Source organism: Sus scrofa, chromosome 4, assembly GCF_054392235.1.
Source record: "Sus scrofa isolate SSC_HxYL_T2T_F1_AM1 chromosome 4, Sscrofa_HxYL_maternal_Yorkshire_Landrace_v2.0, whole genome shotgun sequence".
In the NCBI taxonomy this organism is placed as follows: domain Eukaryota; kingdom Metazoa; phylum Chordata; class Mammalia; order Artiodactyla; family Suidae; genus Sus; species Sus scrofa.
This window is the reverse complement of record NC_139386.1, coordinates 113772213-113796936: the sequence shown is the minus strand read 5'-3', so window position 1 is coordinate 113796936 and position 24724 is coordinate 113772213. Positions and strand designations below refer to the sequence as shown.

Below are 24724 nucleotides of genomic sequence, written 5' to 3'. Positions count from 1 at the left end.
CCAACCCCTGGGGAGGTCAAAAAAGGGAACCGGAAAGGCACAAAATAAATGGAAGCCTGAGCTGGCCCTGGGTGTGACAGCGGAGGAAGGAGAAGCCCGGAAAAATCCACAGCACATGCAGAGAACCAGACCGGGGGTGAAAGGAGGAGACTCCACAGACTCAGAAGAATCAGAGAGGGAAACATCGATTGAATTTTTAAAAAAGTTATACCTTGATGGTGGAGGTTCGTACAGATAACAGGGGATCATCCACAAGATAGGACAACCCCTACAGGACAACATGCCAACAGAAGATAAAAACACCATTGATTGTACATTCCAGCATTCCCAAGCTCAGTTTCGACATTCGCTCTCTCCATCCCGGCATTCCACCCTTGCCCCCAGCATTCGCCCCCACCCCTCACCCCCACATTCCTCCCCCACACCCGGCATTCCGCCTCCTTAATCCCAGGAGCCCCGCAATCCAACCCCCTTCCCTCGAATCCAGCATTCCACCCTTCCAGGCCAGCATTCCAGCCCCTCCATCTCATTTCTTCACGGCCAGCAGTCCAGCCCTCGGCACCCAAGTGTGTGCACCCAGGTCTTTCAGTTTACACGTGCCCCCCGCCCGGCACATGCACCTTGGAAGGGCAGTTGGGTCCAGGCCTATGTCTTTGGCAAGCTCTGAGTCTCTGAGAAAAAGCCGAGATGTGCATATACGGTTTTTGACACTAAGAAGTATGGGAGCAATCCCGGAAATTCAGGGTTTATCAGGTACCAAACTCAGGGTTTGCAGAGCAGCTTCGTGTCTTGGAAGCCGTCACGGGGATCAGCGGCAACTGAACATCTGGGCTCTTGTCCCCGGCTGGCGCGTACGAGAGTCACCTAACATCTCTTTATTCTGCCCACATCTGGGAGGCCAGGACAGGGAACACTCAGAATGAGAAAAGTTCCTTCCGTGGGTGCTGAGCCCTGACCGTGGGCTCTTTGGGGAGGGAGGGAGGGAAGAGTTTTGCTTGGGCTCCGTTTGGACGTCAGCCTGCCTTCCCGCCCTGCCGCCTCTTCCTAACACTTTTCGCCAAGGGTCCAGGGTGGCCCCCACTGCCCTTCCTTTCAGTCTGTCAGTGAGGCACAAGCATCATGCCACGTTCCAGCTGTGGCCCCCTAAGCCACGAGGCTCTTTTTTTTTTTTTTTTTATGGCCCCACCCACAGCATATGGAAGTTCCTGGGCCAGGGATGAATCCGAGCTGCAGCTGCAACCCACACTGGATCCTTTAACCCACTGTTCTGGGCTGGGGATCGGACCTGTGCCTCCGCAGCAACTTGAATTGCTGCCGGCCTATGCCACAGCCACAGCAATGCCAGATCCGAGGTGCATCTGTGGCCTATACCACAGTTCATGGCAACGCCAGATCCTTAACCCACTGAGCGAGGCCAGGGATCGAACCCGCATCCTCATGGCTACTAGTCGGGTTCGTTTCCACGAAGCCACAGCGGGAACTCCAACTGCAGTCGATTCTTAACCCACTGAGCCGCAGCAGGAACTCCCCATGACTCTATTTTGACAATAAGCCTTTCGGAATCGAATTCCCAGGACCTGCAGGGTGGCTAAGATGGGCTGGCGCTGACAAAAATCCCTGGCTAGAGAAATACATGTGCTGCCCTCTTCATTCACTGCCTCCGGTTCCAAGAGGAATGGAGGGAGCAAAGGGACCCACAGATTGCATTCCCCTAACCGGGGGGTAGGACAAAAATGGACAGCCTTCTCTGCGTCCATAGCAATCTGTGTAAGTGCAGCCCTAGTTTTGTAGAGCAGCGCCCATCAGAACCGAGAAACTGAAAGGCAGAGGTCAGGCCTCGGGAACTAGGAAATGGGCTCTGGGGACTGAAGCCAGAGTGGAAAGCCTGGGGGAGCAGCCTCCTCTGTGCCACCGCAGGACAGGCTGGCCTCCCCACCAGGGTGACTTTGTCCCCCTCCTTGTGCTCTTCCTCCTGGGGGCTGAGAGGGACCTCATCGCTGCTCTTTGGATCTGAGGGGGGTGGACTTTGACTTCTGAAGCTTGGGCCCAGGCTGAGGATGGGGTACCGAGTTCCCACTCTGTCAGTTCTGACCTCAGACAAGGGTCAAGGGTCAGGGAGGAGACAGGAGGCGGCACTGGGCTGGGACTCACAGTGGTTTTTTCCAGGCAGTGCAGCAGGTGATGGTGCTGGCTCTCGATGAGCGAGGTGGCCTTGCCCACGTGCTCCTCTTCCGGGGTGCCCTGGGCAGAAAAGAAGAGACCCAGGTTATAAAGCGGGCAGCGCCCCTTCTCTCCACAAAAGGTGGGAGGGACCAGAAAAATCCAGATGAACCAAATTTTAGGGTCACCCTCGAACACGCTAACTTTGGGCCGGGGACCCTTGAGCTAAAGCTGATCTCGGGGTAGCTGGTCTCCTCCGGGAGAGGTAAGTGGAGGAGCTGGTGCCCCAGGGCAAGTCTGGGGCTTTGGGGTGGGGGTGCTGGTGGCCCCAGGAAGAGAAGGCAAGCCTGTCCACCCCCCCAGGTCCTCCAGGCACCCACCATCAGCTCCAGGGCCTCGTTGAGGAGTCCGTTCCGCTTGCTGTGCAGGTAGGCATTGGAGCTGCCTGTTTTGGCCACACGGATCCTGGCGAGGCGGGCCTTCTGTGATGGGCAGAGATCACGAAAGAGTGAGGGAGACCAAGAGACAAAAAGACAGTGAGCCTGGCAAAGCCAGCGACAGGGGGCTGTCCCGAAGAAGCCAGGTTCCCAGGGGATGTCGGATGAGGGGGAGGAAGCGGCTTCCTCAGCCACGGGATCTCTGTTTATAGACCTGGGGCTGGATGGAGAGGCTTCAACCCGGGGAATGGAGCGTAGTCCTGGGCAAAGTGCCTCGGGTTTGCACTCATCTCTCCAGCCTGGGTGTGATCCCGGCCAGGGAGACATCACGCATCCAAGTCCTCCCTCCGTCCCCAGATCTCACGACCCCATCGGCTCAGCAGTGCACGTGCCTTAAAGGAGCACATGGCAGAGCTCTCCTTGTCTCCCCGAGGGTCCAGTGCCAGCTCCCCGCACACAGCAGATGCCCAAAACTAGTTAATTTTGAGAAAAGCAAGGAGCGTGTATATGCGCCCCTCAGCCCCTTCCCCTCGTCCCCCTCTTCCCTTAGCATCCACTACTAAGGTAGCGTAAGTAGGTTTTATGTTTCTCTTGCTACCGTCTCTCTCCGCCCCCAGAATGTAAACTCCTGGAGGGAAGCAGTTTTGTTTTGTTCACAGATGCCTAACAATTTGTGAATCAATAAAGGAATTTACAGCGGCATGGCATGTCTGTCTTTGGGAGTGGCGCGGATGTGTCGATGTCTGTTTGTCTTGGGGCGATGGCTGTGGGAGTGCGTGTGTGTGGGAGGCGGGGGAGGATGGGGCACGTCCATACACCGTCCTGGCTCTGCTGGGACACCTGGACTTCTCCCCAGCTCCATCCCTGGGAGCCTTCAGCGGTGTCCTGCGGGAGGGCTGCGTGGTATTGCTCCTGCCAGAGGCAGTGGGACACAGTGCACATGCCGGCTTCGCCTCTCCTTCCTAATAATTGCAATCAGTGTCACCATGACAGCAGCACAACCACCGAGGGAGGCCCAAGAGGCAAGAGGCTTTGGGAGGAAGGGAGAAGGGACAGATAGAGGGGTTCCTGCTGGTTTGAAAAAAAAAATGCGCCTTAACATCTGGGCTCTTGTTGATCTGGAGCCAGCTTCCCTTGCTCCTGGAAGCAGAGGTGCCCACGTGGACGCAGACTGCCCCGACACCCGCTCCTAGGCAGAGAGGTGCTTCCTCCTGCCTCTGGGAAAGTCTGCATCTAACCTCAGTGTGGACTCTCACAGAGGGGCCCTTGGAAAATGGTGGCAATTTCCATTTCTTGTCACCTTCTCCCCAGCCTGGGGAAGCGTCCCCTCCAAGGGTCCTGCTGGCTGGCTCATCTGCTAAAAGGAGGCCAGGGACTTGGATTCAGGCCGTCAACAGAAGCGCAGAGAACACACTCTGTTTACTGTTTCCGGAGAAGTCCCCCTGCGGCCAGCATGTCCTTGGAGGGACAAGTCAAGGACCTTCCCCGGTTTCTAAATATGGGGAAAAGGTCAGCGCTGGAGCCTGGAAGAGGAGCCCACGACCTCCGGCTGGAGAATGAGCAGAGGAAGCGGGAGGGAAAGGAGGGCGAGTAAGCCCCGTCGCTCCTCTTCCCTCCGAGCCAAGAGGAGCCAAGAGCGTGCATTCAAGGTCCAGACAATTCTCCTCCCTGGGACTCCGGCTCCAGCCTTCCCCTCAGCCGGGTGTCTACATTCAAGCCAGTGCTTCAGCATTTGAGGACGGAGCCGTTATTGCTTTGGCTGAGTCCTGGGTGTTGAGAGCTGCATATGGAAATCCAATTGTGTCAAGCTCATTATCGCCGTATATAATTTGATCGCACCACTTAGAGGCAGACCTTTCTTGTATCTGGGGTCTGTCTTCATTACTTTCTAGAGATGAAAGATTCTCCTGCTTGCCTTTGTGGCACCTCTTTTAATCTTATCTTACCCTGGGCTCTATTAAAGCAATGGACTGTCATATCAAATGCCCTATATCGCTTAATCATTCCCCCCCACACAGGATAAAGAGGTTTGCCACGTATTTACAGAACCATACCCCGCATGTGTAATTTGGTGAGGACTTTTGGCTTGACTTTGAGCTCCCGAGGGCCAGAGCCCGTCACTTATGCATATTTTTATCTTCAGCCCCCAGCACAGAGCTTCCTACAGAGCATGCTCAGGTGAGGCTGGTGACGGCCCAGGAAGGAGGACGGTCCTACACAGTTGGTGAGAAAGTCACATTAATAAAGCCACTGTGCTAATAAAGCCACGTTAGCACACTCCTTGTGTGGACGGATCAGCCTCCCTCTCTTCTGTGGCCAGGAGCACAGTGTGAGAGTTATAGGAACATGGAGATCATCTAGACTATTTTACTTGTTAATTTTTGTATTTTTATTTGTTTATTTATTTATTTATTTATTGGCTGCACCTGCAGCATATGGAAGTTCCCGAGCCAGGGGTCGAGCCACAGTCACTGTAGAAGCAACACTGAGTGGTTATGTTGTGAGCCACACGGGAAGTTCAGTTTTTAAATTAATTTTTCTTTCTTCTTTTCTTTTTTTTTTTTGCTTTTTTAGGGCCACACCCGCTGCACATGGAAGTTCCCAGGCTAGGGATCCAATCAGAGCTATGGCCACCAGCCTAGGCCACAGCCGCAGCAATGCAGGATCCGAGCCAAGTCTGGAACCTACACCGAAACTCACGGCAACGCTGGATCCTTAACCCACTGAGCGAGGCCAGGGATCAAACCTGCATCCTCATGGATACTAACTAGGTTCCTAACCTGCTGAGCCACAATAGGAACTCTCCAGGCTATGTTATTTATTTATTTACTTTTTGGTCTTTTTGCCTTTTCTAGGGCCGCTCACTCGGCATATGGAGGTTCCCAGGCTAGGGGTTTAATCAGAACTGTAGCGGCTGACCTACACCACAGCCACAGCGACGGGGGATCCAAGTCACATCTGCAACCTACAACACAGCTCACGGACACGCCGGATCCTTAACCCACTGTGCAAGGCCAGGGATCGAACCCGCGACCTCATGGTTCCTTGTCAGACTCGTTAACCACTGAACCACAACGGGAACTCCTAAGCTCAAGGATTCTGTTGTGCCTGAGAAGACTTTCCCGATGAACCTCTTCGCTGTCTGCTGGCAGGTTCCCTTGGGCTGTGAGTCCTGCCATCTCTGCCAGAGAGGGAAGTGGGAGAAATGGAAAAGCCGAAAGGGAACACGGACAACTGCACTCAGGCATGTGTCTCAGAGAAATGAAAACTTACATTCACACAAAAGCCCGTGCACGAATGTTAGCAGCTTTATTTATAATAACCAGATGTCCCTCAACAGGTGAACAGTTAAACTTAACTGTGATGCGTCCATACCACAGAATATTGTTCAGCAAGGACAGGGAGTGGACTGTTGATGCACAGCCTCCGATGAATCTCCAGGAATTACACAAAATGGAAAAGCCAGTCCCTAAAGCTTAGCTACTGTAAACGCCCATGGATATACCATTTAAAGAATGAAAGGGGAGTTCCTTGGTGGCTCAGTGGGTTAAGGATCAGGCATTGTCACTGCTGTGATGCGGGTTTGATCCCTGGCCCAGGAATGACTGAGTGCCATGGGTACAGCTCTCCCCCCCCCCCAAAAAAAAAGAACTAAAAAAGAAGACATGTTGGAGTTCCATTGTGGCTCAGTGGTAATGAACCTGACCAATATCCATGAGGATGTGGGCTTGGTCCCTGGCCTCACTCAGTGGGTTAAGGATCCAGCGTTGCCCTACGATGTGGTATAGGTCAAAGACATGGCTCGGATCCTGCGTTGCTGCGGCTGTGGTGTAGGCTAGCAACTGCGGCTCCAATTCGACTCCTAGCCTGGGAACTTCCATATTCTGCAGGTTCAGCCCTAAAAAGCAAAAGAAGAAAAAAGACAACATTTTGTAAAGGGAGGACAGATAACTGGTTGCCAGGGGTTAGGAATGGGGCGGTGGCAGAGTGCTGGGGGTTTGGTTATAAAAGATGAGAAGGATCCTTGAGGTGCCGGAACTGACTGTTGTGGTACCTTGACTGAGGTGGCGGATGCATGAACCTGCACAGGTGACAGAGCTGTATCAAGCTTCACACACACACACACACACACACACACACACACACACACGACAAGCAAAAGTCTGAATAGTATTGGTGAACTGCAGCAACATCTATGCTCTGGATGTGGTCATTTTATAACTACACATGGATCTACAATTATTTCAATAAAAATTTTCCTTTAGAGGGAGTTCCCATTTGTGGCCCAGTGGAAATGAATCCGATTAGTATCCATGAGGATGTGGGTTCAATCCCTGGCCTTGCTCAGTGGGTTAAGGATCCAGCATTGCTGTGAGCTGGGGTGTGGGTCACAGACGTGGCTTGGATCCTGTGTTGCTGTGGTTGTGGCCTAGGCCAGCATCTGTAGCTCTGATTGAATCCCTAGCCTGGAAACTTCCATATGCTTCAGGTGTGGCCCTAAAACAAAACAAAACAATAAAAACATTTTGTTCCATTAGAAAATCCCCAGTCAGATGCTCCTCTCTCTCTGTCCCCTGCCAGACCTTCTAACTTGACCTCCAGTTCACCGGCTCAGAGAACTTGGTCTCTGTAGTAAATGGTCGTGAAGCCACTTCAGTGATAATCCCGAGCAAATCGGTGGCAAGGGACAAGGATGACAATGTTCGAGCCTTTCTTTCCCCCTGAGGCGCGGGGGCTGGAGCTCACCTCTATGCTCCCCAGGATGCGGCCTGGGCTGAGGCCGGTCATCAGCACTTCTGACCCCCTTCCTGTCCCTTCTCTCCACTCCCCAAAGGCCCTGGACCTGCCTTCCTTGCCTCACCGCAGGGACAGGCCCAGTGGCAGGGCAGGTGGTGCTCTTGTGTTCTTTTCCCGGCACGGGAAGTGCAAGGTGAAAGAGACAGAGCTGAGCAACCCTGAGGACAGACCGTACGCAGGCCAGGGGAAAGCACTGTCAATACTTCCTCTGATTTCGAGGGACAGAAAGAGGCAGAGGGAGGAGGCTCATCCTGAGGTCCTACACAGAAGCATGACCCAAAGCTGAGTCCTCCTGGATCCTTTTTTTTTTTTTTTTTTTTGCTTTTTAGGGCCGCAGCATATGGAGGTTCGCTGGCTAGGGGTTGAATCAGAGCAGCAGCCGCCAGCCTAAGCCAGAGCCACAGCAACGCTGGATCCTTAATCCACTGAGCGAGGCCAGGGGTCAAACCCATGTCCTCATGGATCCTAGCTGGGTTTGTAACCTGCTGAGCCACGACGGGAACTCCCCTCCTGGATCTTGATCGCACAGGATGAGCTTCATAAAGTTCTGGGGAGGAACGGCCCCTGTCATGTTCTTTGCGGGGGCCAAATGACATTGGATGCGAGCACGGAGGGTGTGAGCATGGAGGGCAAGGTGGCACAGGAGTGGCTAAAGCACAGCTTGAGTGGGGCTGTCGTGGGCACAGCCCTAGGCTAGTGTGTGAGCTGAGGATTCCTCGGATCCTCGCTGCTCTTTGAAAAACCTGTGTGCCTGGGGGAGAGGCTGGGGGTTGTGGTCGCTATAGGACCCCTGGCCCTCCCGGGCCCCGGGCGCCTTGATTTGGAAACGAGATCCCAGTTTCTGCTGGCCCCTTTCTTTAGGGCTGTGCTTGTCAGCTGACCTGAACGGGGACAGAGATAAGACTTCTATTTCTGGGCGGGCTAGCAGAGGATGGGAGCGGAGCAGCCATGACCTTGAGTGAAGAGGTAGGAAATGGTTCTGGAGGGATGGAGGGGCCGGCAGATCAATCCAGGGCAGGCTGACAATGCCCTTGACCCAGGTCAAGTGAGGTCACCATGTGTCTCCCCACAGGCGGAGGGAGACAGGAGGGCAAGGGGGAGGTGGCCTCAGGGGCACCGGCCGGGATACGCTGTTTATTATATAACAGCATATATAACAGCGTAATATAATATGTTGCTGTGGCTGTGGTGTAGTGTATGTTTTGTTAGGTATTGTTACATGTGGATTATTATACATTTCAGAGCTAATTTTCCTGATCTTTGTGACTTTGTTTCAGTCACCCTACACAGATCTGTTCTGAAATTGTGGCATCCTTGGACCTGTCAAGGAAGCCCTGCCACTTGGGGGCTGTCCCTGTAAGTGGAAGGGCAGAAGTGGGGATCAGGAAACCAGCAGCTGCCATGCATAGGGCCCGACACATAGTAGGTGCTCAGTAAACATGTGTGGAATGAATGAATGAAAGAATAGAATAAGGATACATTTCAGGTCCCATAAGCGACCCTTTCCATGAAAGCTCCCCTTGCCCCGTGAGAGGCTCTGACTGTGCCCCCTGGAGGTTGAGGTACAGCTAATGGGGGGAGCGTTTCAGCCCAGATCAGAAGAGAAATGAAAAACTGCCCCCTGGGTCCAAGAACCTTCACCAGCCAGATGCCCTGAACATGTGGGTGAGACAGTGAGCTGTTCTGTGGAGAAAGTGCAGGCCAGTCAGGAAAGGAGGCTTCTAAGGAGTTCCTGTTGTGGTTCAGTGGGTTACAACTTGACTAGTATCCATGAGGATGAGGGTTCGATCCCTGGCCTCGTTCAGTGGGTCAGGGATCTGGCGTTTCGGTGAGCTGTGGGTCGCAGATGTGGCTCGGATCCTGAGTTGCTGTGGCTGTGGTGTAGGCTGGCAGCTATAGCTCCAATACAGCCCCTAGCCTGGGAACCTCCAAATGCCGCAGGTGTGGCCCTAAAAAGACAAAAAAAAAAAAAAAAAAAAAGAAGAAGGAAAGGAGGCTTCTGTCTGGGCACAGAGGCTTCAGACACCTTTCCCCATTCTGCGGAGGGAGGGCGCACCCCCCTGCCCGGCCTTCTTGAGCCTCGAACACTGGACGTCACTGGAATCTCTGCTCAGGACCCCTGGTTAGATCCTGACGCAGTTCTATGCTTCGTCCCATGACACCCTGGGGTGACTAGAGCCCGTTGGGCCATTTGTCCTGAGCTCAATGGCCTCAGAATGTTCTCCTTTCAGAGTATTCATTTTTCTTTTTAGCAGATTCAATTTTGTCACCGTGTTTGGTGTAGGCTGTTATGGGGCTCTGAGGAGCAGTGGTGTCCCTAATAAGCTCTCGACTGGGAAACGGAGGGTGGGGCTTTGCTCGGTGTTGGGGGCTGAGATGCTGGAGGTGCTGGAGGGGGAACCAGGGAGAGCATCAGATAGTGGGGGGCTGAGGATTCCCCGTGCTGTGTAGCTGACCGGGGCTGGAGCGCGGGACGCGGGCAGGTAGGAAGGAAGGGCCTGGAGCTGCTTTATCTTCCAAAGCCGGAGGCTTGTCTGGGCAGTGATTCTCCCAGGAACTCCTGTGCCGGCGGCACGAGGCCAGGGCACCATCTCCAGGGCTGCCTGCGCCCTTTCCGGGGCTGAGGGCTTACCTTCTGTGCCCTGCGCTTATCAGCTCTCTGATTCTGGTGGTAAATCCGGCTGAAGTTGGAAACGATCACAGGGACCGGGAGGGCAATGACGAGGACACCGCTCAGGGAGCAGATGGAGCCGAAGATCTTCCCCGCAATCGTCTTGGGCACCATGTCTCCATATCTGAGACACAGGGAGAAAGAGACAGGTGTGAGGAAGAGGGGCCACCTGGGAAACAGGTCAGGCCTCCCTGCCAATCACTCGCCATGCATGCAATCCTTCATTCATTCATTGGACTATTGTTTAGAGTGCCTACTACGTGCCAGGTACTGTGATCTGACCCGGGAGTGAACAAAACAGACAAGATCCTTGTGTGCACAGAGCCAACATCCTGCGAGAGGAAGATCGCGAACACTGGAGGGAATACGTAAAAGCCTTGTGACGTGTGGCAGTGTCCACAAAGGGCACAGAGACGGTGCTGGGCCGGCTTGGGGGAGTCGGGTCAGGAAAGGTCTCTCCGAAGAGGCCACATTTAAGCTAAGATCGGAAGGTAAGGAATCGAGCCATGCAACACACTGGGGGAAGAAATGCCAGGCAAAGGGAACAGAAAGTACGGAGGCCCTGAGGCAGGAAGGAGCTTGGCTTGTTCTAGGAAGGGTGGTGCTGGTGCACAAGGCAGGAGGCAGAGCCCCACAACAGGGGACTGAGGTTCACGAGTGGGGCCGTCCACGCAGTGTCTGCAGGCTGTGACGGGGACTAAGGCTCAAAGGGGAGCCTTGGGTGAGTTTCAAGAGGAACAACAGGATTTCATTTATCATAAGAAAAATAACAGGCGTTCCCACTGTGGTGCCGTGGGTTAAGAATCCGACCGCGGCAGCTTGGGTCAATGGGGAGGCGAGGCTTCGACCCCAGGCTTGGCACAGGATCCAGCACTGCCGCAGCCGCAGCTTGGATGCAGTCCCGGGCCTGGAAACTTCCATATACTGCAGGTGCAGCCATAAAAAAACAGCAAGCAAGCAAAGCCAAAAAACCCCACAAAAACCAAATAATAAACTGCCTTCTAGTCATGTGGGGGTTTATACTTGATAAAGCACTTTTTACGCATTTGCCTCACATAAGCTCCGTGAGCTCTGTGAGCCTGGAACCCTGGTCCCCGTTGTACAGATGCAGGAACCAGGCTGGGAGTCGTGAGGAGGCCACCCAGGTCTGGACGCAGCTGGAGGAGGACTAAACCTGCTCCCCTTGCTTTCACCTCTTTTCTTCTTCTCCTTTTTTTTTTTTTTTTTTTTTTTTTTTTGTCTTTTTAGGGCCATACCCGTGGCATCTGGAGGTTCCCAGGCTAGGGGTCCAGTTGGAGCTGTAGCCACCGGCCTACACCAGAGCCACAGCAACGCCAGATCTGGAGCCGTGTCTGTGACCTACACCACAGCTCATGGCAAGGCCAGATCCTTAACCCACTGAGTGAGGCCAGGGATCGAACTCGCTACCTCACGCTTCCTAGTCGGATTCGTTCCCCCTGCGCCATGACGGGAACTCCTCACCTCTTTTCTACTCGCCACACTGTGGTAGAACAGGGCCTTGAGCTCCAGCCCCTATGCTGTGATGCCACTCCGGGGCATGCCCTCCTGAATACTTCACACCCAGGCAGCTGCCCTCCGGGACCGGTGTGGCCTGGCTCCTGCTCAGCCCGGCGGGCAGGCCAGGGCCTCTCTCCTCCGATCAATAAGGTGCGCTCCACAGCCTCTTCTTTACTGAGATAATTTAAAGGCCACGTTAAGGAGAGAGCTGTGATGAGTCCTTTGGCCAAAGCCAGAAATACCATCTCTGCCCTCTTTCTGCCCTCTGGGTGTCGGGAGCAGACACAGGCTGCGGATGACCAGGGATGGTGGCTCCCAAAAGTGGGAGGCTCCGAGTCACTTATCCCAAGGGGCACAGGTTTCCTGGGGTCCAGAGAGGCTATGGGGGGGGGCATTTCAGAACCATGAATCCTCCCCCCCGAACATGTAAGGGCTTTGTCGAGGACGTGCAGCGGTTGACACATACTTGGCGAGTGGGTGAATGATCTCATTTAAGCCTCTCTACCCCCAAGAAATAGACTCCTCTTCTGAGGACTCTCCTCCTTCCCCTTCAGTGGCCAGGCCCTTTATGGTGGCACAAGCTGTCTCAGACTTGCCGCTGATGGTAAAGCCTGTGAGAGGTCCTTCTGGGAACTCCGATGCTAGGTCTGCCTGCTCTGCCAGGGTGCCCGGGAGTGGCCTCAGTGAAGTGGTCCAGAACTTGGCTTCTGAGGTTAGACAACATGAGTTCAAGACCCACCCAGCTCCACCATAAAATAACTGTGTGACCTTGGGGGGATGTCACTTTGAACCTCAATTTCCTTGTCTAGAAAATGAAGATAGAAGTTTCCTCGTGGCCTAGTGGTTAAGAATTCAGCATCGTGGAGTTCCCATTGTGGCGCAGTGGGAACAAATCCAACTGGCATCCATGAGGCTCCTGGTTCAATCCCTGGCCTTGCTCAGTGGGTCGGGGATCCAGCGTTGCCGTGAGCTGTGGTGTAGACTGACAGCTGTAGCTCTGATTTGACTCCTGGCCTGGGAACTTCCATATCTGCAAGTGTGGCCCTAGAAAGCAAAAATTAATAAATAAATAAAAAATGGAGTTCCTGTTGTGGCTCAGTGGAAATGAAACTGACTAGTATCCCTGAGGACGCAGGTTCGATCCCTGGCCTCGCTCAGTGGGTGAAGGATCCGGCATTGCTGTGAGCCATGGTGTCGGTTGCAGATTCAGCTCAGAGCTGGCGTTTGCTGTGGCTGTGGTGTAGGCCAGCAGCTACAGCTCCAGTCTGACCCCTAGCCTGGGAACCTCCATATGCCAGGGATGTGGCCCTAAAGAAAAAAATTTTTAAGAAAAGGACAAAAATAAATAAATAAGAAAAAAAATTCAGCATCGTTGCTTTTGTGGCTCAGGTTTGGTCCATCGTCTGGGAACTTCCACCTGCCACAAAAACAAAAGAAAGAAAATGGAGATAATAAGAGTAACCTACCTCATAACCCTATTGCGACATATCTAGCTCTACAAACAAGAAATACGACTACTATTATCTAGGCATCTGAAAACCATGGTCTCTGTTGCTGAGAGGCTGATTGTTCCAAGTTCGAATGACCCCAGGGATGAAGACAAAGGGGGCTGCCCCCATTCATATCATGTTTGCTGGGATTTTCAGGAGACACGATTGAAAGGTGGCTATTGGACCCATGACCTTGGATGAAAACGAAGCCTGGCAGGCGCATGTAAGGACAGTGTCAGGAAGGCTCCATTTCCATGACGGATGCTGGCGAAAAAACGCTAAAGACAACAGGCAAGTTGTTTTACCCACTGGAAGGAAAGCTATGCCTGCTGCTGGGCAGATGGTCTGCTGGTAACAAATACAGAGAGAAAGCAGAACAACTCAACTCCCAGGAGCTCTCTGCCTTCTCCACCGAGAAGAACAAGCCTTATCTTGGGGAGGCTGGGACAAACGTGGGGGAACCAAAAAAGATCCAGAGCTTGAGGTAAGGGAGGGGAGAGGAGGCAAGTGGCCAGCTGTCTTCAGTGGATTTGCATTGCCAGCCCACCTGGATCCCACCCCAGGAGACGGGAGGACTGCCCAGATGGCATTAGAGAACCACTGCCCGTGATCGCCGGGAAATCATGATGCAGCAGAGAAATACCAGGAGACTAGAGATGGAAAACTACTGCATCGCTGTCTTCAAAGAAGGCGAGAGCAGGTCTGAGGAATCACAGACCAACAGGCTTGGCATCCATCAACTCTGCCATCCCACTGCTGGCAGAATTTGAGAGCAGATTATTAAGGGGACAGCTTGCAAACACTTGGAGACTAAGCTGCGTTGGTTCACTAAGTACACATCTGGCCAGATCACTCTTATTTCTTCCTTGGAGAGGGTTAACCAGCTGGTGGATCTGGAGACTGCTACAGACCTACTGCATCCTAATTGTATTTTTTTTTTCTTTGTCTTCTTAGGGCTACGCCTGTGGCATGAGGAAGTTCCCAGGCTAGGGGTCGAATCGGAGCTATAGCTCCCACAGCCACAGCAACGTGGGATCTGAGAGCCTCCTCTGCTATCGATACCACAGCTCACAGCAACACTGGATCCTCAACCCACTGAGCGAGGCCAGGAATTGAACTCATGTCCTCGTGGATGCTAGTTGGGTTTGTTACCACTGAGCCATGACGGGGAATCCCTGCATTGTGATTTAGCAAGACATGTTCTTGCCCCAGTTCTCTCTACACTTGACAAGCTGGAGGAGAGTGGTGGACACAGCAATGTGGCTAGCAGGGGCTGAACAGCCATCTCCAGCCTTCTGACCCTTCTCAAAGACGACCAAAAATAGTCCTGTGCCAGCAAAGGAAGTTCCTGGCTTTCATGTTAGAAGGGTCTCCTTCAGTGAAAGAGTAAATAAGCAAACAAAATAAAGAAGGGATCTAAAGTTAGTTCTCCAGGAGTTCCCTGGCGGCTCAGTGGGTTAAGGGCCTGGCATTGATGCTGCTATGGCTGGGGTTCCATCCACTCTTGGCCCCAGGGAACTTCTGCATGCCCCAGGCAAGGCCAAAATAAAACAAAGTTAGGTCTCCAGTGGTGTGTTCCAGAATCTTTAAACAGCTTATATAAGGCCAGAAGGAGGCAGTGTGGTCTAATGATTGAGAGAGGAGACTGGTTTGGATCCAAGGTTGAACCCAAGCCCCACATGACTTACTAAATAGTCAAGTGCCTTCGTAGTGAAATGCCCTTTAAAGTTATATAACCTGAGCCTCTGCCAATATAAATGGGTTTTATATACCTAACTTACAAGGTGGTTGTGATAATTAATGAGATAATTCAGCGAAGCACTTGACCCTGTACCTGGATAGATATAAATTCTCTATAAACGGCTCGTGTGGTGGTGGTGGGGGGCACCTATTGTTTTGTCTGCTAATACCCCAGCCCATCTTAGGAACTGTACCCCTCCTCTCCCCATTATGACACAAACTCTGTCCAGAGGAGCTGTCATGTCCTCATAAGCCTTTCCCGATGCCCTGGCACCCACGAGGCACAGGGGACTTGTACAACTGAATGGCTTTGCTGTACAGCAGAAATGATCACAGCATCGTAAATCAACTAGTCAGTAACAACAACAGCAGAAAAGGCATCACACTTGGGCTGGGTGGATGAGTCCTTTCCCGGATTCCTTTTTAACAGCTTGCTTGAGCTGTGACTTACATACCATAAAATTTGTCCACTGAAATCATACATTTCAAATTTTTTTTTTTTTGGTCTTTTTAGGGCTGTACTTGCGGCATGTGGAAGTTCCCAGGCTAGGGGTCCAATCGGAGCTGTAGCCACCGGCCTGCACCACGGCCACAGCAACGAGGGATCCAAGCTGCGTCTGCGATCTACACCACAGCTCACAGCAATGTTAGATTCTTAGCCCAGCGAGTGAGGCCAGGGATCGAACCCATATCCTCATGGATGCTAGTCAGGTTCGTTACTGCGAGCCACCACGGGAACTCCTCAAGGGTTTTGGTGCATTTCCAGAGTTGTGCTACCATCACCATGGTTTAATCTTAGAACATTTTCATCATCCCCCAGAGAAAGCCAACACCAATCAGCAGGCAGTGACCATCCCAAGCCCCGCCCTTCGGCCCCAGGCAACCACGCCTCTCCTTTCTGTCTCTGGATTTCCTTATTTTGGACATTGAATATAAATGTTATCATACAGTATGTGGCCTCTTGTGTCTGACTTCCTTCACTTAGCATCAGGTGCTAAGGTTTCAAGATTCACTCACGTCGTAGCTTGTATCCATACTTCGTTCCTGTTTTATGGACCGATGGTATCTCTGTATGGCTATATCACATTTTGTTTATTCAATCATGAGCTGCCAGACATTTGGTTGTTTCCCCTTTTCAGCTGTTATGAATAAATTCTTCTAGGAAAATGTGTGTACAAGTGTTTGTGTGGACATACGTTTTCATTTTTCTAGGAGTCATACGGTAACAATGTTTACCAGTGGAACTGTCTTCGAAAGTGGCTGTGCCATTTTACAATCCACTGGCAATAAATGAGCTTCTAATTTCTCCATATCTTCACCAACACTTGTTAGTGTTTGTCTTTTGATTCTCGCTGTTCTAGCGGGTGGGACGTGGTATCTCCCTGTGGTTTTGATTTGCATTTGCACTGTTGGCTAATGATGTCAGCCGACTTTTCCCCTTTGCGGGATTTTCACCCTTGAGACCAGATCAGTCTCTTTCAAAGAAGCCGAAGCTGCAACAAAGCTCTGGCGCTGTGGGCAGCCAGGCTTTCTGCCCTTGGGAGAAGCCGGCGTGGAAGCAGGCTGAGGGTCGAAAGAGATGAGAGACGCAAAGGAAAGTCTGGCAGAGTCTGCATTCCTCTCCAGTTCTTACTGAGGACCAGCTGGACTTCAGCCTCTGCTGTGGCTCCCTGGTTGCTTAAGCTTCCCTTTGGCTGTTTACCAACGCGTTATTGCTTTTGCTCAACCTTCTTCCATTAGGATCCTATAAAAATAATGATGGTGATGATGGTGACGCTGCTGGTGATGATGAGGCCACTTCGGAATTTTTTTTCTTTCTTTCTTTCTTTTTGGTCTTTTAGGGCCACACCTGTGGCATGTGGAGGTTCCCAGGCTGTAGCCAGATCCTTCACCCACAGAGCGGGGCCAGGGATCGAACACACGTCCTCATGGATGCTAGTTGGGGTTCGCTGAGCCACCATGGGAACGCCCTGCTGATTATTTTTAAGTAAGCTCTTCAAATTTCTAAATGACAGAGCTACGATGAATTGAAAAAGGATTTTAACAGGTTGTAATCATGGGTGAAATCAACCAGATTACTTTTAAGGAAGATAAATGACAACATCAGCATTTTCATTCAGATAATCAATGACTTGTATGGCTGATGGGAGAGACCAGCTTAAAAGCTATCTGTGTCAGGAATCACTGGGGGGAATTAACTTCAACAGGGCCCCCAATGCAATGCAGCTGCTGAAGCCCAAGGCCGCCTTAGGCTGACTGGGAGTACTTTGTCCAGAAAAAGGGAGTGTGGGAATTCCGTGGTGGCTCAGTGGTTAACGAATCTGACTAGGAACAATGAAGTTGTGGGTTCGGTCCCTGCCCTTGCTCAGTGGGTTAACGATCCGGCGTTGCCATGAGCTGTGTTGTAGGTTGCAGACGCGGCTCGGATCCTGCACTGCTGTGGCTCTGGTGTAGGCCGGCGGCTACGGCTCCAACTGGACCCCTAGCCTGGGAACCTCCATATGCCGTGGGTGTGGCCCTAGAAAAGACAAAAAAAGAAAAGAAAAAAAAAAGAAAAGAAAAGAAAAATGGAGTGTGGCAGACACTTGGGGCAGACCACTTCTGGGCTGCTGTGTGGCGTTCTGGACACTGCATATTCTACAGACAGTGGTTAACTGGATCATGTCCAGAGAAGGGAGTTGGGATGGCGAATTATCCGGAAATCCTCTCCTAGGGGAAACAGGAACTTTTGGCTGGAAGAAGAGGGGGCGGGGAAAGGAAGGATGGAAGGAACCAATCTCACAGGTACGGGGAACCCTCCTTAGGGATGAGGAGCCAGTCCCAGAGGTCAGTGACTTGTTCAAGGGCCTTAAGCAGTAAGAGGCAGACCTGCCTGGGGGAGCCCAGGTTGATCTGTTTCCATTATCGGGCTCTGTCCGTCCCCTCCTGCTTCTCCAGGGGAGGGGGTGGGAGAGGGCTCTGAGGAGTCAGCCAAGCTCCCGCCACTTCTCAGCCCCTCTGCTCCCTCCGTGGTGGCAGTGCAGTGTAGTGGTTAGAAGTGTGGACTCTGGGCAGCAGACTACGTGGGCCAAGTCCTGGTTTTACCCCTTGTTAGCTGGGTGCCTTTGCACCAGTCCTGTAACTTCCTGGTCCTCAGTTTCCCGGGACTGATAAAATAATAGTACCCACTTCACGGGGTTGTGAGGGATTAGAAGTGGTACCATGTGGAAAAGGCTCAATTCTGGGGAACATAAAGAACTTTATAAGTGTTTATTAAATAAATCCTGGGCTCAGACCACTGCTCTTTCGGGGCTGGACTTCTGCAAAAAGGCCCTTAACCAGATCCCTCGTTTGCACGTTTGTTTCTCTTCAATTCACAAAGGGCCACAGTCTTAAAACGCAAATCCCAGCATGTCATTCCCTTGCCGGAATCACTTCAACAAATGTTGGTGGTATGTGTGAGTTAATGAAGAAAACATACCTTGCAATGTTATTGCAAAGACTACATGCCTGTTACATAGTAAACACTCATTAAACAGCAGCTGTATGTATGACTGATTTGCTTTGCTGTACACCTGAAACTAACACGACACTGTAAGTCAAGCATACGCTAATAAAATAAAAAAAACAAAAACCAAAAAACAAAACAGCAGTTATTAGGACTATGACGGCCGTGATGGGCAATGCTGTTTGTCCCATGACCCCTCTTTGGCCCACCTGGGCAGGTGCACTGAGGTGCAGGCACTGACAGCGATTCTCTAAGAGCAAATGGCATCAAGGGCTTATTTTCTTTGTGGAATTTTGAGGAAAGAAAGAGGTGAGAAAAAAAAAAAAAAACAGAAAATGTCATGGCCTAGAAAAAAAAATTTCAGCCATAGCCTTATTTCCTTTCTGTCTTCCTTCTTTCAGGCAGTCAAGGACTCCCTTCCTCCAGCTCCCATCCTGGCTCTGAGGCTGGAGAAAAGTAAGGGGTAAGAAAGCCTCTCCTGGAGGTGACATGCCGGGTCTGGGTGACAGAGACTTAGGACTCACACACAGCTCTTAGCTGAGGCCCGCATGGAGCCAGCTGTCTGCCCGACTGGGCGGGGCTCAGGGCGCCCTGTCCTCTGCCAGCACATCCTCGGTAATCCGCAGCGATGTCTGGGCTGCGGCTAGAGCAGGGAAGCTTACCCTCCTAATATGGAAGGCTAATTAATTTGTATTAGGGCTTAGGGATAATTAAACTTTTTATCTCAACGTAAGCTGCACAAACCACCCGCCTTGTACAATTAATTGCTGCCTTCACTTCCTCCTCCAGGTACTGAGTGATAAGTGCATGCCAAGCTCCCCCGTCTGATTCCGCCTTCCTCTCAGGTAGGGGCAAGGCTGCCCATCTGGTGGGGAGTCCTTTCTTCACCGAAGGCCAGGGCACTGCCTGTTCAGGGCTCGGCTGCTGGGAGCTCGGTCCAGGAGGCACGTCCCTGATGAAGTTCTTCAGGGAGAAGGTCTCTGCCTCGTTGCCACACCCACTTCTGCACCCACCTTCTCCACTGGGACGTCCCTGACCTTGGCTTCAGCCTCTGCTCCTGGAACCCTGGGTGGTGGAGGTGCAGATGGGGGATGCAAGTGGTCCTGGTGGCTGGAGTCAAGGTGAGGAGAGGAGGGAGAGCAGGCTGGGTGCCACAGTGAGTTCCAGTGAGTTCAGACCCCTGTGGCTGCCTCCTTGCCCAGGGACAAAGGACAACGGTAGACCAGCCTGGAGGACACCAAGAACACTAGCCGTGGAGTTCCCGCTGTGGCTCAGTGGTAATGAACCCGACTGGGATTCCTGAGAACACAGGTTCCATCCCTGGCCCTGCTCAGTGGGTTAAGGACCTGGCATTGCCATAGCTGCAGTGTAGGCTGCAGATGCCGCTCGAATCCTGCGCAGTTGTGGCTGTGGCTGTGGTATATAGGCTGACAGCTGCAGCTCTGATTTGACCCCTAGCTTGGGAACTTTTATACGTCTCGGATGCGACCCTAAACGAAACAAAACAAAAGAAAAAACACCAGCCCCAGTTGATAAATCCACCCCTTGACAAATTTCCGGTCAGACTCTTTCCATGTCCTAACCCCCTCCTGTGGATTTTGCTCTAACTTTATTTTTGAGCTCTTAAATCACATCAGGCACTGCAAACACATGGTCTCATGTGTTCCTCCCAGCCAGCCCACGCAGAAGATGCAGTTTTTAGCCTCATTTTACAGATGAGGAAACCGAGGCACAGAGGGTTAGTGAAGCAGTATGCCCGAGGTCACTTGGTCAGCCGGCTGCAGAAGGAAACAGGGATCAAGCTGCTCAGATTTCTTTTTTTTTTGTTTGTTTGTTTGTTTGTCTTTTTGCTATTTCTTGGACCGCTCCCGTGGCATATGGAGGTTCCCAGGCTAGGGGTCGAATCGGAGCTGTAGCCACTGGCCTACGCCAGAGCCACAGCAACGCGGGATCCGAGCCGCGTCTGCAACCTACACCACAGCTCACGGCAACACCGGATCCTTAACCCACTGAGCAAGGGCAGAGACTGAACCCGCAACCTCATGGTTCCTAGTCGGATTCGTTAACCACTGCGCCACAACGGGAACTCCTGCTCAGATTTCAAAGTCCGTGTACACACCACTAGTTGCCACCGCCCGAAGCCACGGTCCCTGAGGGGTCCACATGGCAGGCAGTGGTCTGGTTAGAGAGCAGAGGGGGGCTTCAGAGGCGACCAGATCTAGGGGAGCAGCCTAACCACCCCCCAAAATGCCGTTAGCCCTGTGCTGCTGAGTCCCGAGGAGGAGGACTTGGGGAATGAAACAAAAGCCCCATATCGCGCCTCCTTCCTGCCACGTCCCTCTCCCCTCACACCGCAGATCACGACCCTACAGCTCAGCGTGCTCCTGGGGCTCACCCACAAAGTGAGCCCCAGGAGCAAGCCCGTTGCAAAAGGATGGGTTGGCATTTTGGAACTTTGAGGTTCCTCTGAAGCTTGGGGGGTGGGCGCAGGGGAGGGGGTGCCCGGAAGGGAGAGCCGAGGCGCAGAGCAGGGGAATCTATCAAAATCACAGTGACCATTCCATACGTTTATTTTTACTTAGCATTCAATCTTCACAATAACCCTGTGAGGTATTATGAACCCCGTTTTGGAGATGAGGAAACCAAAGCTCAGAGACGTTGAGTTAACCTACCCAGGATCATCAGCCAACCCAAGCCAGTGTTCCAAATCTGTCTGGCTTCAGAGCACCCTCTTTCTTCTTCTGCCCTCCTGCAGGAGGTGAGAAATGAGCCAAAGGATTTGCTAACTCACAGGAGAAAGCAGCTTCCAGAAAATGGAGAAACTCTCAAAGTGGTGTGAACCCAGACACCCGGCAGGGAAGCCCTCAGGTGCTAAGGGCGGTGTTTCTGGTTCTGCCAGCAAAGAATCCTGGGAAAAGGGGATGTGTGACCTTTCCCTGCCATTGCAGTGGTTGGCCTGCCTGGCAGGGTCCCGGCCAGTCCCAGCTTTTGGCCACTGGAAGTCTGCGGCAATAACCTCCTTGTCTTGCCATCTCAACAGGAGTAACACACGGTGACAAAGCTGCTTTGATAAACCAGCATTCTCAAACTTTAGTGTGCATTGGAACTGCCTGGAAGGCTTGTTAAAACACAGACCTTTGTCTCTGGGCCTCAACCTCAGACTTTGGATTCTGTAAGTCTGGAGTGAGACCTGAGAATCTGCATCTTAACCAAGTTCCTAAGTGATGCTGATGCTGGTGATCTGGGACCACACTTCGAGGTCCAGTGCTCTAAACCGTCCTCTCTTCAGAGGCCGTAGATCTGCAGACTCACAGAATGTCAGAGCCAGGAAGTGGCAGCAGCGCCTGTACTCAGACCAGTCACTGCACCTATGAGGAAACTGAGAGTTCAAGGTCGTAAATCAGTTGAAAGCCTGCCTGATCACTGGAGCAATGCCCTGCCCACTGGGCGTTTGCCACACACACCGACCTGCATGGACCCACAGCTTCCAGCCCATCCTTCTGGACTGACTGATTCGTCAACCCCCTGCGGGGTGTCTGCCTTGTGTTGTCACCTTGGTGGGAGCTGGGGATACAAAAGTCACATAGACAGACAGAGCCCCTGCCCTTAAGGAGCTAATGGCCTCATACAAGTCACGATGACAGTTCAATGGCTTTGTGCTACAGGAAGGACGTATGCAGGGCCCTGTGTGAGCCCGAAGGACGGGCCTCTAGATCAAGCTCGAGGGTGACCAAAGGACCTCCGGGAGGCAGTGGCACAGGCTGACTTGCTGAACTGTGAAGCAGCTGGGCTCGCCTGAGGAACTATAAGAAGTTACTGGCTGGAGGGAGAGGTAGATGGGAGATGAGGCTGCAGAGCTGGTCACATGACCTTTCTCCTGAAGCAAGATGGTCACACATTCTTTTTTTTTTTTTTTTCTGTTACGGCCGCACCTGCGGCATATGGAGGTTCCCAGGCTAGGGGTCAAATCAGAGCTATAGTTGCCAGCCTATGCCGCAGCCACAGCAACGTGGGATCTGAGCCATGTCTGCAACCTACACCATGGCTCATGGCAACAATGGATCCCTGACCCACTGAGCGAGGCCAGGGATCAAACCCGAGTCCTCATGGGTACTGGTTGGATGTGTTTCTGCTGCACCGCATTGGGAACTCCCCAAATGCTCATCTTTGCAAGAGCACCCTGCTGCGGAGTGGAGGATGGACTGGGCAGGGATCAAGGGGAAGCCGTTAAGAGGCTACTGTCCCAGTCCAGGCAGGAGCTAGTGATGCTCGGACCAAGGCAGCGGCAGTGGGGATGGAAAGGAGGGGTTAGAATGGATTATGCAGGAAGCAGCGCCTGCTGGACTTGGCTGTTGACTCCATGTGAGGCTGAAGGGAGGGAGGGGCCCAGGGGAGCCCACAGGCTTGGGAGATGAGGAAACTCCTGTGTACGCCTCCAGCCAAGCTCCCACCCTCCCTTCCTCCTGCTGTCTACACACTGCGCTGCGTGTAGAACTTACCTCTGCTCCCAGAGGCATGGGCTCCTCCCTGGCTTCAAGTCTTTAGCTCGTCCCGTCTCTCTCCTGAGAACTCTTGCTCTTTGCCAGGCAACAACTACTCATCTTTCCAGATGCTGTGCTAACCCCACCTCTCTCAGGCTCTCGAGTTTCACTCATTCCTGTGTCTTTCCACCTCCTTCAGACTCCTCACTCCCTCGTGCCTTGATATACCTCCAGAAAAGGCTGCCTTTGCCTTTGGGGTGAGTGCGATCTGAGCACGGGGCCGTCTGTCTGCATCCCTGGAGCCTGGCAGGCTGCATGATGAACAGTAGGGACGCAATACTTCAGAGCGATGAGAGAGAAAGCCCCCGCTCTGGTATGTGCACCACGGACCTGGACTGACTCCTTCTGGAATCAGACTGCAAGCTCTGGGAGGCTGTACCCTCAATAGCTGGAACCATGCCTGGCACAGGGTGGGCACTCAGGATATTTGCTGAATGAGTGAAAGACCTGTGAACAGATTAGTAATAGAACTGCCGACCCCAGCAGACCAGACCATCAGGGAGCTCTTTGGCCACAAAACATCCAGATCCCAAATAAAATACATTTTTGATGCATTGCTGAGTTCACTTGAAAGTAGGGGGAATCTATTTTTCCCCCAATAAAATGGAACAAACCCCAAGGGAACATCACAGCTGCGTGGAGGGCGCAGTAAGCAGAGGGAGGACCACTGTTGCTCTGGGAGCATGTGCCAGTGACAGCCCAGTGACCTGGGACCGGTTCTTGGGACAATGAACCTTGGGCAAACGGCAAAAAGGGACTTTCTCAGAGTCTTCAAGTGACGCTAGATCCCACACGTGGGCCGAAGAGCTGCTTCAGCTAATGGGCAAACCAGATTTCAATCCTTTCCCAGAGGAAAACAGAATATCTTTAACTGGAAACTTCAGGATTCCTACAGATTAGGAACTGAGTTTGCTTTAAAAAAAAATCATAGGGAAGCAAGCAACCAGGAGGGAGTGTCGGCAGAAAAACCCCGCATAGCATATCTCCTGCCCCCAAGAATTTCAGATGCTGGAATCGTTAGATGCAGAAGCGTTACTCATGAAATGCTTTTTTTTTTTTTTCAAAATAAAAAATGGAACCACACAGATGAACTAGCAATAGAACACCCTCAGGAACCATCAGGCAGATGTGAAAAAGAGCCAAATGGAGTTTCTAGATGTGAAAACGTTAAATGCTGAAATTAATTATGACCGAATTGCTTAAACCAACTGGCTCTCCCTAATGAGCTCGGCTTCTTGAGTAGCCGCCTCTGCCCACCTAATCCTCAAAGACCTTCACGTTGTCCCTTGGCCCAGAAAGTCCTTGTACGTGAGTCTGTTCCTATCAGGACTGGTAGGAGGGCAGTAAAGACCCAGGAGCTGCCTGCAGCAGCCGTGTCACCAAAGGAGGGGATCACTGTGGTGGCATCGCAGTGCTGGGTGAAGCCTGGGTCCTGAAGACACAATCCGTTTTGCTCACACAGCTCCCAGGAAAGACACACGACCACGGATGCAAATACCAGGCTAAGGGGACAGCCAGCCAGTGTTACAAGGAGACAGGAATGGTGCCGGTCACCTTCATGTAAAAGCCAGGGGAGGAGAAGTGGTCACGCTCACTACCGGCCTCCAGTCCATGGAAAAATATTCAAATGAAAACTGGGATTTGGTTCTTTCTGGTGGCACTTCCCCAACACCCAGCCTGTGGTTCCCTGCATTGTGAGTGGGCTTGTCCGAGCGAGTTCTGCAAGGCCATTTATGCTTTGGAAGGAAGAGGTCAGAGGGCTGGGGCCCAGAGACTGGACCCACCTGACCCTGACTGGACCCCCCAGACCTGGGGACGAGCCCTGCAGACCCAGAGGGGGCACGTGCCCTGACTCAGGGGTACCCATGGGCCAGGTGTCACGT

General features: G+C 52.4%; 1 protein-coding gene across 7 annotated transcripts in view; it reads right to left on the bottom strand.

Moving 5' to 3' along the window:
• KCND3 (potassium voltage-gated channel subfamily D member 3) overlaps positions 1 to 24724 on the bottom strand; it is a 376917-nt gene that overhangs the window by 8024 nt on the left and 344169 nt on the right. For 4 of the 7 annotated variants that reach the window (XM_085023632.1, XM_085023636.1, XM_001928519.8 and 1 more), the window contains 4 exons: positions 10027 to 10189; positions 2541 to 2642; positions 2152 to 2241; positions 212 to 268 (listed from right to left, as the gene is read on the bottom strand). In XM_085023632.1, the coding sequence (XP_084879758.1) occupies positions 212 to 268; positions 2152 to 2241; positions 2541 to 2642; positions 10027 to 10189 (412 nt within the window). The remainder of the gene's footprint in view (positions 1 to 211; positions 269 to 2151; positions 2242 to 2540; positions 2643 to 10026; positions 10190 to 24724) is intronic. The other 3 variants (XM_085023638.1, XM_021090024.2, XM_085023637.1) reach the window with 1 other exon arrangement.